The sequence below is a fragment of the Mus caroli genome, unplaced genomic scaffold (assembly GCF_978045245.1).
Source record: "Mus caroli unplaced genomic scaffold, Mus_caroli_1 scaffold_4, whole genome shotgun sequence".
NCBI lineage: Eukaryota > Metazoa > Chordata > Mammalia > Rodentia > Muridae > Mus > Mus caroli.
Genome location: NW_028227259.1, coordinates 128,016,376 through 128,035,144, shown reverse-complemented (window position 1 = coordinate 128,035,144; position 18,769 = coordinate 128,016,376). Strand labels below are relative to the sequence as shown.

At 45.9% G+C, this 18,769-nt stretch overlaps 1 protein-coding gene across 1 annotated transcript in view; it reads right to left on the bottom strand.

Moving 5' to 3' along the window:
• Positions 1 to 7,010: 7,010 nt before the first annotated feature.
• Positions 7,011 to 18,769, bottom strand: part of Kntc1 (kinetochore associated 1) — a 72,993-nt gene continuing 61,234 nt past the window's right edge. Inside the window, exons 54-64 of the mRNA XM_021163556.2 lie at positions 17,584 to 17,702; positions 17,074 to 17,209; positions 16,441 to 16,536; positions 15,899 to 15,955; positions 13,828 to 13,882; positions 13,559 to 13,622; positions 11,783 to 11,912; positions 10,047 to 10,136; positions 9,382 to 9,527; positions 8,577 to 8,667; positions 7,011 to 7,159 (exon numbers count right to left, since the gene is read on the bottom strand). Of these exons, the coding sequence (XP_021019215.1) occupies positions 7,139 to 7,159; positions 8,577 to 8,667; positions 9,382 to 9,527; positions 10,047 to 10,136; positions 11,783 to 11,912; positions 13,559 to 13,622; positions 13,828 to 13,882; positions 15,899 to 15,955; positions 16,441 to 16,536; positions 17,074 to 17,209; positions 17,584 to 17,702 (1,005 nt within the window). The 3' untranslated portion in view covers positions 7,011 to 7,138. The remainder of the gene's footprint in view (positions 7,160 to 8,576; positions 8,668 to 9,381; positions 9,528 to 10,046; positions 10,137 to 11,782; positions 11,913 to 13,558; positions 13,623 to 13,827; positions 13,883 to 15,898; positions 15,956 to 16,440; positions 16,537 to 17,073; positions 17,210 to 17,583; positions 17,703 to 18,769) is intronic.

The window sequence follows — 18,769 nt, the reverse complement described above, 5'->3', positions numbered from 1 at the left end:
ATATTTTGTGTGTGTATGGGCATGCGCACACACATGAGATTGCACACATGTGAGATCGTGCACACATATGTGCATGCACACATACCATAGGATAATGAGGTCAGAGGACAACCTGCAGAGGTTGGTTCTTTCCTTCCAGCAGTGTGGGTCCTGAGGATTGAGCTCAGGCTGACAGGCTGACAGGCTGACAGGGAAGAACATTTAGTCACTGAGCCACCCTGCTGACTTTAATTTTGGTTTCCTGAAATCAAGTCTCACAGTGCAGTCTCAGCTTGTCTGAAACTTGCTATGTAGTTCCCTGTAGGTCTTCAGTTCAGATCCTTCTGCCTGTCATCAGAATGCTAGGATTCCAGGTATGCACCATCACCTTCAGGTGGGTGCGTTTTATTTATTTATTTATTTATTTATTTATTTATTTTTGTAGTAGCTCTATGAAACAAGAGGCTTTCTGCAGGTCACCTTCCTGGGAAGTTCCCAGGTCCAGTTTGAACAGATGCTGGTGTCCCAGAGCTGGCACCATGGGATTTATGGTCAGTGAAATGCCCTGAGGCAGGCAGTGACAGGGACCAGTGTAGGTTACAATGTCCACAGGAAACAGCAGAGCCGTGACTGTATAGGATACACATGGGATCGCAAAAACCACCACATATAATCAAGTTATAATTAACACAGCAATAAAGCACAAGGAACCGTGTGTCTTGAGTTCTCAAACAAGACTTCCCTGGCAAACCTTCCATCCTATCAGAATTCTGTTCTGCCCAGGGGAACCGGCAGATTGGGAACCAGCTCCTACTGGTTGGGCTTCAGATTCAGCAAAGCTGGCAGCCAATTGCCATTCGTGAAGTTCTAGTGCCACCCTGTGATCCCTTGTAGGGCTTGTGTGTTTGTAACCAAGTACACAACAGCACACTTGTGGTTTCTGCCTTATGATTGGTGGAAATGCAATCACAGATACCTAAATAAAGATTTTAAAATGAAATTCATCCATTTATTTAAGAGGAGGAGCACGTGTGGAGGGCAGAGGTCAGCTTGCAGGGGTTGGTTCTCTCTTCCCAGACCTGGGGCGCCAACTCAGGTCAGTAGGCTTGTTGGTAAGTGTTTTCATCACCGTGTGTGTGTGTGTGTGTGTGTGTGTGTGTCCACACAAACCTCAAACTTGGCTTCCTGATCCTCCTGTCTCCACTGCCCAAGTGCTGGGATTACAGGCACGGACCAACAAGCCCAGTTTCTGAATTCTGCAAGGCTGGGATTGAACTCAGAGCTCTGCACAGACTAGCAAGTATTTTAGCAGTTGTGCCACAACCCAGCCAGATCACCAATATTCCAGAAGTACAAATGTGAATAATGAGGCACTATGTTCACCTATGAGATCAAGACAGTTTTTTGAGAGATTGATTGCTCAGTGTTGGGGACAATATAGCAAAGACATTTCCCACCTTTGCTAGCAGGCAAGGACATTAAGATCTTTTGAAATGCATAGGTTTAGTTCAGTAATATGCAGTATAGGTGGGTAGCATCCAGTAAGTCTGTTTATGGGAATGTATCTTAAAAAAACATAGTGTGCATGTGTGTGTGTGTGTGTGTAGGGTACAGGTGTGTTGGGACACATGTGTGGACAAATCATGTAAGCCCTAGGAATTAATTTCAGGTAACTCACATTTTGTAACAAGCGCCAGCCCTGGGAATGTATCCTATGGTAATGATTCTAAATATGGAAATTTGTAAAAAGAATATTAGTAAGAGCTAAAAAGAGGCCTCTTGCTTTCAGAGGATCAGAGATATACTCCAAACACCTACATAAGGCAGCTTTCAACTGCTTGTAATTCCGTCCTCAGGGGATTTGATGTTGTCTTCTGCTGATACCTGTATACACGCATATCTGTGGGCACAGGCACACACACATAAATATAAATATTTTTGGAGGAAGCAGTTAAGACAGAGTCTCAGTATATAGTGTTGGATGGCACAGAAGTCACAGAGATCTGCCTGCCTCTGCCACCTGAGTGTCGGGATTAAAGGACTGCACTACCATGCCAGGCTAGCATTTAAAAAACAAAACAGGAGTCTTCTGCTAGCAGCCTTCAGATGAAGATGTAGAACTCTCAGCTCCTCCTGTACCATGCCTGCCTGGATGCTGCCATGTTCCCACCTTGATGATACTAGACTGAACCTTGGAACCTGTAAGCCAGCCCCAATTAAATTATAATATATATATTATATATATATTATGATTTAATTTAAGCATGTGTGTGCATGCACACATGTGGGCGCAAATGCTTTACATATACATATGATATATATTATTATATATATGATATATATATTATTATATATATATGATACATATATATATATCAGGACAGAACACTATTAGTGCAGTCTAAATAGTTGGGCACAGTGGGGCATGTGGGTAAATTCAGGTCTTAGGAGTACAGGTAAAATGAACAAAAGTTCACTATCATTTGTTACATAGCAAGTTGAGGTCAGCTTACATTAATGAGACTGTATCTCATCCTCCATCTAACTGTTGAGTGGACACTCAGTAGTGGAGGATACAGGAATACTGGGGATGTGTTACATGGAGGACAATATCCTACATCACTTTTCCTCCCAGCCCACGGAGGAGATATGTTATCCTACATTATGGATATGAGAATGTACTCAGGAGTCCTGAACAAAACAGTCTAGCTAATATACCTGTATCTAGTTGGAAGCACCTGTGTCACCTGAGCGTGCCTGGCTCTCAAGCCTGCGGTCTCTTTATAGTACCAGTGACAGAACAGGCAACCATTGAAAACAACACTTTGAACTGTGCACAGCGGTGCATGCCTGTAACCCCAACACTTGAGACTCTGACGGATCATGCCTGGAAACCATAGGAAGGTCGAGACCTGCCTGAGTAACATACGAAAGGCTAAAATCTTGTATTTTTCAAAGGCTTACAGTGTGTCAGGTACATTAGTGAATGCCTTCAATCCTAGTACTTAGTAGGCAGAGGTAGGTGGATCTCTGAGTTCCAGGCTATCCTAGAGAAACTGTCTCCAAAACAACGGGTTATAGTAGGGGTTTGGGAGATGGCTCAGCAGTTAAGAGCATGTACAGACTCAATTCTCAGAAGCCACATGGCTCACAACCACATTTGACTCGTTCCAGAGGATCCAACACTGTTCTCTGGCTTCCAAGGACAGTTGCACCCACATGTGTGCATGCACACACACACACATGCTTAAATTAAATCGTAAAAAAAAATGCTTGGCTGCTATTTTTTCTCTGGTGAAATATATATATAAACACACGATATGAAATATATATACATCTTAATTTGCTGCTGTTGTATTGGTTTCTGCTGCTTTGACTCTGCTCGCCCACTCCAGGGCTAAATTCCTCCGCATTGCCGAGCATGTACGAAACGCACTATTCTCGTTTCTTTGGTTACCATTGACTGACTACGTCTTGAAAAAAATGTTTCCTTATGCAAAATAAAAGCATATCGGCTGGGTCTGGTGATGCACACCTATAACCCTGGATGCAGGAGGAAGATGGACTCCAGGCCAACCTGGGGTATATAAAACAACACATCTCCAGGCTAACAGTCATGGCTCATGGTATATATAATTTCAGCAGGTAGAAGGCAGAGACAAGAGAATTCCTTGGACTTGCAGATCAGCCAGGGCTAAAACCAAATGAGCATTTTTTTTTCCCCTCTTTGAGACAGGGTTTCTCTGTGTATCCCTGGCTATCCTGGAACTCTGTAGACCAGGCTGGTCTTGAATGCACCGAGATCTGCCTGCCTCTGCTAGGATTAAAAGTGTGTACCACCATAGCCCTGCTACATGAACATTTCTCACAGGAAGTTGATACTAATATTGAACATAGAGAAACATTTCTCTCAGAGCAGCCAGATTCTCTTGTAGCCTTCCAGACAACATCACTCACAGATTTTCAGTTTTACTAACATGTGACAGAATGCTGTATACAGTCAGATATTTTGTTGGGGTGCTGCTATGCTTCTGTGGGTGCCTGGACAATTATAGACATCTTGCTTGGCTGCAGGGAGTATACTTCTGTTGGGACTTTCCCCAGCAGCGCTCATTGGTGTTTGTAAAGAAAACCAGGGCCACATAGCAAGATGCCACCAATAAATGTGTAGTGGACCTCGATCTGAGGTCCTTGGCCAGCTGTATTTGTCTGGTTCTGTTTCATGTGTAGAGCTCATAGTTGGACTTAGAGGAACAGCACAGAGTATGTATATCCTAATTCCCAGAACTTACATTCCACCTGACTTTTGTTTTTTGAGGTAAATTTAGAGGGCAAAAAAATACAACCTGGAGACAAAACAGAAATTGATTCCAAATCCTGGAACATGCTAGATAGGAACTCTCATTACAGGGCTATGTTCTTGGAGGCATGCATACACACACACACACACATACACACACACATACACATTTAAAAGATCCTTCTGCTTATATCTCCCAGATATTTGGACTAAGGGCATGAGCTCCATGCTCAGCTAAAAACAATGCCCATCTTACTTTCTAGATAGCCTCATGCATCCTAGAACTCCTACCTAACGTCGTCGTCACAGGTGACCCTGAATTTCTCTCCTATCCTGTGGGTCCTGGGGGTTAAAGTCAGGTCATCAGGTTTGGTGGCAGCTGCCTTTCTCTGCTTAGCAAACTCACCAGCTCTGTCCTAATGTTTTAAAAAGTAAGTTTACCATGGGTATGGGAGGCAGAGGCAGGAAAGTTGAAGCCATATTGAATTACACAGCCAGGTAATGTGACTAAAGACAAGGGAAAAAAAAAAAACAGTTCATTTTTTAAAAATAACTTTACTGGCCAGGTTTGGTGGTGTGCGCCTTAACTCCCAGCATTTCGGAGACAGAGGCAAGTGGATCTTTGAGTATGATGGCAACGCGGTCTAAACAATGAGGTCCTGGCAACTAGGGCTACACAGTGACACTCTCACCAGCCCACTGTTATATAACTCTTTAAGGTTATTTTTCTGTATACGTTTTTCAAATACTTTTAAGAAGTCTTTTATTTATCCTGAAAGTCATCACTATGTTGCTTTGAATCACAGACCTCAGATCCCCAGAGGGGACAGCCACTTCAGGAATGACTCTGGGCACTGGTCCACGTGTAAGTGGGTAGCAACCTGCATGCAAGCAGTTGCATCTTGAAAAGGATGACAGATGCTGGAGACACCATAGGGCCAGAATGGACGAGTGCCCATCATATCCTATCATAGGCAGTTTCCTATGTCAGGAAGCTTGACCTCAACCTCTAGATAGCCAGGCATCTATGTGGACACCACCTTCCCAGGCAGTGGTACAGACCCTCATCTGGGAGTGCTCAATCGCTGAGCCGTCTCTCCAGCCCACGCCTGGCACTCCTTTTGTTCCTTTAACACCTTGTAGGAAATCCCCGGCATTCAACCCTTTTCCTGCCTAGCACATCGGTGTCTTCCATCTTTGTATGGCAATTGATTGTGGTGAGAATTCTGGTGTCTGTTGTGTGAATGTGTTTTGGTTTTAATCCCGGGTGTGGGGTGCGAGGCTGCTTCACGGCAGGTGATTATGATCTGCCTCACGCACTAGCAGGGGCGCGATCTCTGCCAGCTGCAGATGGTTGCTGTTGCTGTGGTTTGCCGAGGGATAATGAGCGAAGAGAAACCATGGCAACATAGATTGGACTTGCCCCAAGGAACTCAACGCCCCTAATCAGCAGGACGTAGTCTAAAGAGGTCTTTGCCCCATTCCCCCTCTAACCTTCCTACCTAGTGTTGGGGGTTGGAAGGTATCAGGGTGGAATGAAGGTTGGAAAGGAGGGTGAGAGGTATAAGAACATAATAAAAATAGCGCTGACAACCGTGTGCGCATATTCCTGTGTATGTGTATGTGCACGAAGACTTGTATGACAGCTTGGCCCGGGGTATCCGTATTCAATTGTTCTCCATCTAAGGTTTTGGCACAGTACCCCTCCCTCGCTGAGCCTGGAGCATGTCATTTCCTAGAATGGCTGACTTAGGAATCCCCAGGGATCCTTCTGTAACGAGCACAAGCCACCGTACTGGGCTTCTAATGTAGGTGCTGGGATCTGAATTAAGTCCCTTGTGCTTGCATGGCAAGGATTTTACCAAGGGAGCCATCTCCTCAAACCAAGGCAGGATTTTTACACATGGAGGAGATAGGAAGTTAAATATAGGGTTATTTTTTAAAAGGGAAAGGGAGATTATTTTTATTTTAACTGTACTAGTGTTTTGCCTGCATGTGTGTGTGTGTGTGTGTGTATGAACCATGCACGTGTGTGGTACCCACGGAGCCAGAAGAGAACACCAGCATTGTAAGAACTGATTTTTACCCGCGTGAGCTCCCAGATGGGTGCTGGGAACCAAGTTAGGTCTTCTGGAAGCCTTTGGTGGTCTTTTTTTTTTTTTTTAATTATTTCTTTATGTTTATAAGTACACTGCCACTGTCTTCTGACACACCAGAAGAGGGCAATAGATCCCATTACAGATGGTTATGAGCCACCATGTGGTTCCTGGGAATTGAACTTAGGACCAGTTCAGCGCTCTTAACCACTGAGCCATCTCTCCAGCCCTGCCTTCTGTGTTCTTAACTGCTGGAGATTCCTCTCTGGCCCCTGAAAGTGAACTATCTTTACATTTTGTTTCCTTCATGTATAGTGCAAAAACCCCCTGAGACTACAAATTACACGAGGGGGCAGGCTGTGGTGGTGCCTGCTTTTAATCCCAGGGCCTGGAGGCAGAGGCAGGGAGATGTTTGAGTGTAAGGTCAGCCAGCTCTACAGAGAAAGTTCCAGGACAGCCAGGGCTACACAGAGAATTCTATCTTAAAACAACCAACCAAAAAACCCTTGCACCCCTAACATCACCCAAAACTTCAAAACAAAACCCCTACAAATGACACAAGAAACCAACATCAAAACTATGTGCACATAGTTTATTGATTCATCATATGAGACATTCAAGTCAGTTAGGTCAATATTGAATGTCTTATTTATTCCTTACAGGATAATGAAACAGAGATTGCACAATTTATAAGCTGCAATAAATATGATTAATTAGCGGCAGACTCCAGACTTCCTCTTGTTTTGAAAACTTGTTTGTTTTACTACGATCCACCAAGAAATGTCTAAATGGGAGAAAAACAGAAGCATAACTCATGAGCATCAGCTCCATTGTCACCATCGTTATAGTTTTGTTTGTGTGTGTGTGTGTGTGTGTGTGTGTGTGTGTGTGTGTGTGAGAGAGAGAGAGAGAGCACACATGCACACGGGAGCCAGAGGACAGCCTTGTGGACAGCTCTCCCCTTCCACCCATGGCTCTTGGGGATCAAATTCATGTAATCAGGCCTGGCAGCAGCTGCTCCTCCCTGCTAAGCCCTCTTCCCAGCCCCACTTCAGTTGTAAAAGAGGAGATTGTTAGATAAGCTACAGAGCCAGGGCTCAGCTACAGGGTTAGAACACACATACACAAGCGCCCAGAGTGTGACAGGTACAACTAGAGAGAAACAAACTTTACTATGGGTTACAAAGTTGTCTCAAGACTCTCTATTTTGTAAAGTCAATACTGTGTTGTCATGGTGTCAGCATGGGTGTCACCAATCTCCACCTGGTGGCACTACTCAACAGTGTCGGCAAGTCCCTTTGCTGGCACCTTAGGAGGTGGTGCCATCTAGAACTGGGCTGGGTTAGAGGACTCTCGGCTTGCTAAGGCTGTGCCTAGACAGGAGTTTCCCACTCCTGACCAGCAGCTTGGTGACATCAGTCACGTTGTCTTGTCACAGGCTGAGGAGCCAGTGGCCCTGGCCTGCAATCTTGGTAACAAGCCTTTGCTCCTTAGAATTTGTCACTACAATGTCTAACCAACACAGTCAGAGCACAGCCAACTGCCATGAACACAACTCATTCTTTATGGTCAGTAACTAAACACAGGTGCACTGTGGCATGCCAAGAGGCCCTGGGGTTCCATTCACAGCTGGGCCATTAGGCAGCAAATGACTCAGGTCACTTAGCCTGTGGGCTTTAGTGACATCATGGCGGCTCTAATATCCTAGTACAGCCGATTCACTTCTCATGCTTATGGGGGTGCTGGTGTCAGCGAACCATAGGGAACACAGAAAACTATGTGCACATAGTAGTTGATAATGACGTTGGCCGTGGTGGTGCTCGCCTCTAATCCCAGTACTCATGAGGCAGAGGCAGGAGGATCTCAGTGAGTTCTAGGCCTGCTTGGACCACAGAGTGAGCACATGACAGCCAGAGCGACATGTAAGACCAGGTCTTACATGTAAAAAGAAAACAAACCAGGGCTGGAGAGATGGCTCAGCGGTTAAGAGCACTGACTGCTCTTCTGGAGGTCCTGAGTTCAAATCCCAGCAACCAACTGGTGGCTCACAACCATCTATAAAGGGATCCGATGCCCTCTTCTGGTGTGTCTGTAAACATCTACAGTGTATGTATGTATGTATGTGTGTATATATATAAAAAATAAACAAATGTATCTAAATGGTCTCAGGTGGGACGTGAGGCAGTTATCAGCTGGCTTACCTGCAGGATCTCACAGGGAGCTGCATCTGCTGGCACAGGCTTCCCACAATGCTTTGAATACTCATTTATCAACGCTGATGCTTCATCTACACTGTGGAACCACAAAGAACAAGGCAGGCGTGAGGAGACCCTGGCTGGAGCTTCCTGTGGGGATGGCTATTGACAGTGTAGACCGATGTCAAAGTATACAAGCAGTATTCTTCTTCACATAGATATGGTCTAGTGTACGGATCAACTGTCCCTCACAGAGGACAATGTACTCATGGGTTTGAGGATGAACTAACAGCTAGAATTGTGGTGTGTGAAGGGGACAGGGCACCCCAGAGAGAACACCTGGACGACAGAGCCGTGGCCACTGCCTCTGACTACACGTTCCCTTCCAGTGTCAGCTGGTACTCCCCTCCTTTTTCCTTCCCATATGCAGTCGTGGCTCCAGCCCAGGCAGCTCACTGTTCCTTCCCTTGTGGGTGTGGAGAGTCAGCTAGCCAAGCTTAGCAAGAGCCACGTGTTATGTAACTCTAGCAAGCAGTGCTCCAATCACGCGTCTAAGGAATCAAGTTGTAATTTAGGGTTCAGAGTGGGACTAGGAAGACACCTATTTTGAGGATCCAGGCAGCTCCTTTAATTACTGGATGACGGATTCGTGTTTCAAGGTTCCAAGCTGCAGGAGCCTGAACTCCAGGGAATGTGTAGGAATGCTACGGCTCAATAGGTGGCTACGGCCACACAGCTTTATAGCGGCCATCTTTCTGCAGAATCAAGATCCGTTTTAAGAAGTTCTACAGTAAACTGATCATTAACTTACCTGAAGTCATTTGCCAAATAGTTTACCAATTCAGTGACGTTGCCGGTGTTTATCACATGGCATTTCAACAACTGAAAGTACTTTGTCTTTGCCAAGATCCCAAATTCCTTCTTATTTACAACATGATTCAGAACCAGACTTCTAATCTATGGGATGACAGTTATCATTATATTAAAATGTGTTTAACTGTAAGCCCTTTGCCAAAACAGATTTCTGGCAGTCAGAAACTGAATAACTGGAGCCCTGGGACTAAGCCTCTGGGAGAAAGGGTGTGGCCTAGCAGCACACAAATAGAAACTAAGCCTCTGGGAGAAAGGGCGTGGCCTAGCAGCACACAAATAGAAACCGACTATGGTTGTGCACCCAGGTTTTATTTTTAATGGGGAAGAAGATTTAATTACCGGTATTTATGGGTACAATTCTCCAGTGGGCACAACAGTAAGCAAGACAGCCAGGGCACCTGTCTTTTCTATCTTCATGTGATGCTGGGGACTGAATCCGGGTTCTTGAGTATGTCAGAAAGTGCTTTACCACTAAGTCACATCCCCAGCCAGTACCTGACTATTAAACAACTAAGCTTTTAATTAAGAGTGAAAGACTATTTGGGGGATAAGAATTACCTTCTGTGATCAGACAGAGCAAAAATGAAGTGGAATTGTCCTTACCTGATGTGAAAACCCTGCTAGCTGGCCAGTGTTCATATGTTCTTCTAACTGCTGTAAAATGATCTGAGCATCACAGGAATTCAGAAAATTCTAAAAAAAAAAAATTAAAACGTACTTTAAAAAGCGTTATAGTAATGCTATGCTGTTAAGTCTGGGAGGCTTTTAAAAATTCTTTAAGATTTTTAAATTTGGAAGCTGGGCACTTGGTAGAGTGTCCGCCCAGCACACACCGAGCCCCATGTTCTGGCTTCAGACTTAAGAAACTGGGCACAGTGGAGGGTACCTGTAGTCATGGCACTTGGGAGGGGGAAGGCTGTCCTTGGCTACACTGTGAATTTGAGGCCAGCCTGGTTCACCAGACCTTGGTCTCAAGAAAGAAGGGTGGCTGTGGGGTGGGAGAGAGGATGGAGAGTGGGGGTCACGGGGCCTGTATAACCCCCTTCGGGGTCATTTCCACACACACTAGAAGTTCATCAGTTTTCCTAAAATTCAAAAATAAGACGGTTTCATTTCTAATGTACGTCTATTGAAAACAAATTGCCCAGACAAGGAGAAAAAAATGTGCTTTCATACAACGTATGCAAAAGATGAAGCTGTTTACCAGGCTTTCTCTGTGGTGGCAACATGCATTTACATCCTGAAGCTGAAAAGTAGTAGGATGGGGTTGAGTAATCAGAACAGTTAAAGACCAGCACAGACAGCCTCGACAGCAAATGGGATGGGGAGACAGGCGGCCATGAGAGCGTGTGTGATTGGTTAGTCAGACCACTGCTGTCCCATCCACCTGGGGAGGCGAATAACTGGAGACATTTCAGAAGCCTTTGTCCTAAGAATTATTTTAAAAGTTCTGCCTCAAGCAGGGCAGTGGTGGCACACACCTTTATTCCTAGTGCTCAGGAGGCTGAGGCAGGTGGATCTCTCTGAGTTCTAGGCCAGCCTGGTCTACCGTTACCACGTGGGTGCTGGGAACTGAACCCTCTTAACCACTGGGCCATCTCTCCAGCCCCAGCCTGCTCTACAGAGTGAGAGGACAGTCTGGGCTACAGAGAGAAACCCTGTCTCAAATAAAATAAAATTAAACAAATAAAAAAGAAGAAAAAAAACAAACCAAACCAAACCAAACCAAAAATCCCTCCTTAGAGGCCTCCTCACCTTGCTCAATCTGATTACCAACCTCCCACCAAGGAGACCTTCCCCTCAGGTTTTAGCTAGAGGCCTTCCACAGCCTCTGTGTTACTACCCCTCTGGACCTATCCAGTCTACAATGGGTTACAAGGCTACTCTGCTTCTTTCCCTTGTTAAAAATTCACTTTCCATCCTGATCACATCCCCCCTCTCCCCTCCTTTCTTTTGGTGAGAAGAAGAAAGGTCTTGGAGGCAACCAAGATGGGCGGGAACTCAGTGATCCGCCAGCCTCTGCCTCTTGAGTGCAGGGATTAAAGATGATAAAGCTGTGGCCACAGCTGGCTTGAAGACTGCTGCTAAAACAGTTTTTCTCAGTTCACTGTGCTCTGCCAAGAAAACCAGTTTCTCCCAGATAACAGAATAATGGCTGAACTCTTTTTAAGATATCCCTCAGATGTACTTCAATGGATCTTGTTGCTTCCTGTTAGCCCGCCTCACCCACACTGGGTATCAGTGAGGTATGGGTTTGGTGAGAGAAAATGCCGTCTTCTGAGAGACGTGCAGTGTGCCCTGGCAACCTGAGGGGAAAAACGAACGAATGCAGACCATACCTTGATCTGCTGGTGTCTTTTTTCAGAGTGGGGCATGAGCATCAGGCAGGTCAGAGCAAAAGCAGGAAGGTCTAACTGGACGTACTGCTTGGCGACTCCCATCAGGTCCAGGTCATCTGAAACTGGACATCTTTGAGAGGGGGCAGGAATTAGTTAATGGCCTGGCAGGTTTATTAGACCACATTAGCCTTTCTCCACTTCCACAGATGTTTCCCGGCCACTGCCAACTACTTTCAATGCCCATTCTTACTAATAAGGAAAGAGCCTTTGAGAGCATTCCACATAGAAAACAAAAAGAATCTTCTAGGACACAGACTGCTGTCTGCATGCAGACGATGCCCGGACACCTGCACATGCATAGGATACATTCTTAGACGCTCAAGCGGGGCATGGTGGCACACTCCTTTAATCCCACACTCGGAGGCAAAGACAGGAGGATCTGAGTTTGAGGACAGCTTGGTCTATAAAGCGAGTTCTAGGGCAGCCAGAACTACACAGAGAAACCCTGTCTTGGGTGGTACTGGAGCAACAAAAACAAACAAACTTTGTAGATGCCCAGGGTCCACGTGACAATGCTACAGGACTTAGCAAGAGGCATAAACTCACACTTAGATTGGGTGCCAATCTCAGAGGGCGGTGAACATCAGCTTCTGAGGAAACTTCTGAGAACTTTCCAGAACATGTAAAAAGTAGGCATTGCAACAATACTAGGTGCATTTAGTGAAAGTAATGTCAGCTTAACTTCCTTAAGAAAAAGCCTGACAGTTGCCCCTGTCTTACTTGGAGGATTCAATTCCACTGGACACCGTAACTGTGGATTCTGCCCAAACCTATTTCCTTATGCATACACATTTGTCATAAGACTTAACCTATAAGTGAGGCACAGTAAAATATCAGTGATAGTAAACTAGAAGACTTACTTGGGACCCAAGGGCTGTGAGAGCCACCAGGTGATTCATGGACAGGCAGCACACACAATGTGCTTTGATGGGCAGAGAGTTAATGGGCAGAGCATGCCATTAACTCACGCTACTCAAGAATGGTATACAGGGCTGGAGAGATGGCTCAGCGGTTAGGAGCACTGACTGTTCTTCCAATGATGCTGAGTTCAATTCCCAGCAACCACATGGTGGCTCACAACCATCTGAAATGGGATTCAATGCCCTCTTCTGGTGTGTCTGGAGACGGTGACAGTGTACTCATATACATAAAATAAATACAATATTTAAAAAAAAGAATGGTATATAATCTGAGACTTTATTCTGGGGCGGGGACTGGAGCTTGGGTGGTCCAGCGCTGGCCTAGAATGCACGAAGCACTACTTTGAAGTGGACATGACGGCACAAGCCTGTAATACCAGCACCCGAGAGCTGGAGGCAGAAGAATTAAAGGTAAGGAATTAAAAGAATTAAAGCCTCGAAACCCCCCCCCCAAAAAAAAGAATGAAAGCACATAGGTTCTGAGGCCTGCTCGTGCTATGTGAGACCTTTTATTAAAACAAAATAAAACAGAGTTTCTGAAGCGATGTGTGGTGGTGCACACCTGTAATCCCAGCTCTCCAGAGGTGGAGGCAGGAGAATCAAGAGTCTCAGCACTCGGCAAGTTCTAGGCCAGCCAGGGCTATATAAGACCCTATGTAGAAACAAAACAGGAGAACGTGAAAGACGGCAGTGGACAGGACATGACTGGAGCCTAGGAGGTAACCATGGCTACGTGACCACTGTGCTCAGAGATGCCCACTGGAAAGGAACTTGAGGAGAGCGCACATCTACTTACTCAAGGATAGCGACGAGACTGTCACAGCAGTCTGCTAACTGACTGGGTCTTAAAGGACAGGAAGCTGAAGAGAAAAGGTGATAAACACGTGAGTACTCCAACATCAAAATGCCATGGTCAGCCAGGCATGGCCGCCCAGCCTTTAATCCTGTCCCTTGGAAGGCTGACGCTGTTTAAAGCTAGCCTGGGCTATAGTGTAAAACCCCGTCTTAACACTAAACAACCCCAAAGTGCTACTGTCGGTGTTGAGAGGCTGGACGCTCACTTACCTGAGAGCAGAGGGATCTGGATCACACGCTGCCAAGCTTTGCTGAAGTAGGGCACCTGTGGGGACACGGGCACTGAAGAACCCACGTCTAGGACACTAGACACCCCGTTTCACAGTCACAGAACGGGATGCCCAGATTGAGCATGATTCCTACCTGCTGCTGTGTGACAACTATTTATACAGTGCACAGTGTTAGGTGTTATGAGTAATCTAGAGCTGACTTAAAATACGCTGGCCAGCTGGCTCACTGGGTGATGGTACCGGCGGCCAAGCTGGATGCGCTGAGCTGAGTTTGGCCTGAGGGGCCTGTATGGTAGAAGCTGAGAACTGACTCCCGTAAGTTCCCTTCTGACTGCTACTCACAAAATATTGCACACATGTGCATACACACACACTAATTATGTAAAAATGCAATAAAAATGGAAGTGGGTTTGTTACATTCAAACAGCATGCCTTTTCATATATGGGACTGGAGCAAAAATCACGGCGCACAGGGCAGTGATGGTGCATGCCTTTAATCCCAGCACTCGGGAGGCAGAGGCAGGCGGATTTCTGAGTTCGAGGCCAGCCTGGTCTACAGAGTGAGTTCCAGGACAGCCAGGGCTATACAGAGAAACCCCGTCGTCTCGAAAAACAAAAAAATTCAAAACAAAACAAAAAGCTGAGGCATGCTGAGGGGTGCTGGGATCCTAGGGTGGCCCTCACGGAAATCAAGGGTCTGTTATTATTACAGGTGATAGAAGAAGTGAAGATCGAAAAAGACACAACATAGCGTTAGGTTACAGGAGAGGAGCCAGACATGGAGCTCATCATGTGAGCCATCAGATGTGAAATGTCTAAGTCAGAGAAAGCCATAGAAAGATGAGGAGTCGCTGGGGTCAAGGAGGAGGGCAAGATGGCTGCCAGTATGGGGGACCTTTTGCTGCTTCTGGCCGTTCTGGGGACTGGCCTCATGTATGCTACCCCAAGATGTAGACCCAGCTCTGAGGTGTCCTTCTGAAAAGAGGAAAACAGTCTCACACTAGCTAATCGTGATGGCTGTTCAAGTCTGTAAATGTAGTAAAGCCACATAATGATAAACCCTTGAAAAGGATGCCACCTTAGTAAACAATGCTAGACCTACGTGTCCTGAGACCAGACAGTCACCCAGCTGGGCCTGTCACATGGAAACAGCACCTTTAAAGCTAGAGCCATAACTCCATGGTCATGAGCTCTGGCTGCTCAAGCAGGGGACAGAGCTCAGTGCCTGCACCCACATCAGGCAGCTCACACGGCCTTTATCTAGTCCCAGAGGATCTCACACCCTTTTCTGCCCTGCTTGGGCATGGCACTCATGTGCACACACCCAGACACACATACACATAACTGAAGAAAAATAGCACTTTAAAACACTGTTTTAAGGACATCAAATACACTTATGTGTACATACACCCAATGTTTGTGTAATAGGAGAGCGAGTCTAGAAGAAGTGAAGGAGAATTTCTTGTTTTACTTAAAAATTCTCATGCTGTTTTAGTAAACTGAGAATAAATTACCTACTTCTTTTTGAAAACGTGTGTACATGTGCAAGGGAGTGTGTATACACCAGTCACAGGACAACCTGGGGGTGTTGTTTCTCTCCTTCTACCAAGTGGACCCAGGATTTGAACTCAAGTTGTGAGGCTTGGTGGCAAGTGCCTCTCCCACTGAGCCATCTCGCTGGCCCCCTAAATGATCGAGTTCTGTACGATGATTATGAGGTGCACAACTCATGAGACTAAACACGATAAAACAGAGAAAGACCCCAACTTTCAAGATCAGTAAGGTCTGTGAGGGGGCAGTCCTACCAACACTTAAATAGAATCAATGGCACTGTGACAAATGCTAGAGCAGTGCCAGGTGACTCATGCAGCCTGAGGAACTCAGAAAGCAGAGCCCTGACCAGGCAAAGCAGCAGCTGAGGCCACCGGAACGCCATCCTACACCATCCATGTCTCTAAGGAAGAAGCTGATGGCTCGACACAGGGCACCCTTAGACGACCTAGCTCAGAGATTAAACACGATGACGTGTACCTTAAAGGGAAAGGACATACCTGCCATAACGAATGGATGCTAGAAATGCAGGATAACACTTTCCTCAGGTAAGGAATCTGTAAAAGGGAAATTCCAAAATGAGACTCCCAAAGTCCTAAACTCCAGTGTGTCAACACAAAGTCTTAGCCTGTTTTAAAACCCACTTTGAGACGGGGCCTCAGCCACAGCCCAGGCTGGCCTTAAATGGGATTGCAGGTGTACAGCACTTTTAACTTCTTTTTGAGTCAGGGTCTCAGGATGGGTATGAACTAGATATGCAAATGAGCAACCCTCAAATCTATGATTCTCTTGCCTCGACTCCTTGACTGCTGGGATTACTGACTCTGGACCCCACGTTCAGTTCCTGTGATGCTGGGCTTTAAGCTGCTAGTCAGGCAGCCACCCGAGCTACGTTCCCAGCCCCTCAAGATCATTCTGAGTTTGACTTTCTCTAATAGTCTGGCGGGAGCCCAGGAGCAGATGTTTGCATCAATATACATCGCTAGCCGGTGTTAGCTTCGAAACGCTAGGATGTTGTGCGTCGGGAAGACCCAAGCCTCACCATGTTGAAGCCCAGAAGCTTCTGCAAGAGCCCATTCCAAAGCTGCAGGTCGTAGATTTTGTATTCTAAGCAAAGCTCTGCCACCAATCGTACCGCCTAAAAGCCAAAACACCAGACAAGAAAACAATAACATCACATTGCTTTGAGACGTCAGTAAGTCAGTCCAACCAGCCTTTTAAAAAGGCAGGGTACCTTCATAAAACATACAGACAATAACCTATAAATGTCTAATGTCCTGTTTTCAGCTCCTAATTCAATAATAATAATAATAACAACAACAATAATAATAATAAAAACCCGGGCTGCCTGCTGGCCTCACACCTGTCCCAGCTCCAGTCTCCCAAAGACAACTAAGCCCAGGAGACGGGCACCTCTCCCTCTAGAGTGGGCCTTGGAAGGAAGTACGACAGTGCCTTCTTGCTTGCAAGCATGACTAACCTATATACTCTAAGAATGGAAAGGACCGACCATATTGTCTTACCATTCCATATAGTGGGCTGCAGACCTACAGAAAGGTCTAGGGCATTAGACCTACTGCGGGTAAAAGATCTCTGGGCATCTGGGGGGTTGGGTGACTGGGTGACACACACTGCATAGGTAAAGACAGGAGCGCCATGGCCAGTGACTACATACCATAGGTTCGTGGCTGTGGTTCTTCCACAAGCCCTTAATCATGCCTTCTTTGGGACTGTTGCAGAATAATTCATACGTGATGGGAATATTCAACGTCTCAAATGATGCCAGGAAAGTTATACATTTCAGATAGGATCTGGAAAACAGAGGTCTTTGTAAGGATCGTTCTTGTGGCTCACATTTAAATCTAAAACCAAAACTACTTGTGGGGTCCAGGGGGCTAGCTTGTTGTTTCATGTCCATTTAGGCTGCAGGTATCTTCAGAGGATGCAGCTTAGATAGAAATCAATTTAACAAGGAAACAGTCAACTTCCAAATGTTGCTAAGATGTTCTTATAGGCCTGCTTTGCCTTTGCTTAAATATCAACAATCAAGATAATGGGCCTGCATTTACATAGCAACCGCTAAGCATCCACATAATTCAATCAAGGGCTCAAAAGTTATGGCTCAGATATAAGCAGATGAAATCTGTTTACGTCCTTCTAAAACAATACATCAAGCTCTACTTACTTCATTTCTTTAATGGGCTTTTTGAAGAGAGATTCTATTGTTTCCTTGTCAGCCAAATAGAGGAGACACTGCAGAGCTCGTGCTTTGTGGGCAAACGTTAGCTGGCGCATGCCCAGCATCTGTAAAACAAGAAAGAGGCTTGGAGAGTCAAGCTGTACACTGCAGCCTCGGCCAGGCAACTGACTTCAACTTAGGCAGTAAAAACATCCATTCCCTTGGTTATTTTTCCACTTTACTTGAGCTCAATTATCTCTGCTGTTAACCAGCACAGAGCTGAGCAAGCAGCTCAACACTAACTCGACCCTGGAAGGAACTCAAGAGACCCCCTTGTTCTTTGCATTACTGGTGCTAATGCAGTGGTGGCTAAGACTGTGGGCAGAACCAAGGCAGCGACCCCCACCTGCTCCCAGCCGCAGCCAGCACTGGAAACCAAAGAGAGCTTCCCCTTGAAATGCAATAAAGTTTAATTTTCTTTCTCTCTCTCTTTTCTTGGGGGGGCATGGGTTTCAAGACAGGGTTTCTCTGTGTAGCCCTGGCTGTCCTGGAACTCACTCTGTAGACCAGGCTGGCCTCGAACTCAGAAATCCACCTGCCTCTGCCTCCCAAGTGCTGGGATTAAAGGCGTGCGCCACCACTACCCGGCTAAGTTTAATTTTCTTAATCCCTCGACTCCTGTATACATCATGTTAATGAACCACCTCTGAATACATGTCATCATTAATTGCTGACGATACATTCACTAATATTCTTCTTGACAAAATGGACAGTTCACTTACAGGCAGTAAGTGAAAGCAGGAGGAAAGTGAAAGCAGCTCCTGCCAGGCCTGCGCTAACCGGCCATCGATGCAGCACCAGTGGTACTTAAAGAACAACTAAAGGGCCGGGCGTGGTGGCACACACCTTTAATCCCAGCACGAGGGAGGCAGAGGCAGGTGAATTTCTGAGTTCGAGGCCAGCCTGGTCTACAGAGTGAGTTCCAGGACAGCCAGGGCTACATGGAGAAACCTTGTCTCCAAAAAAACAAACAAAACAAACTAACAAAAAGAACAACTAAAGGACAGACTCCAATCAGGAACCATGGTGAGCTTACATCCAGTATCTCAGATTTCCCTCTCGTCCTTCTAAGGACCATGTAAGCATGGTTCCTCACCTTCTATTAATCTAGCTGCTTCGCTTCACAAGCTAT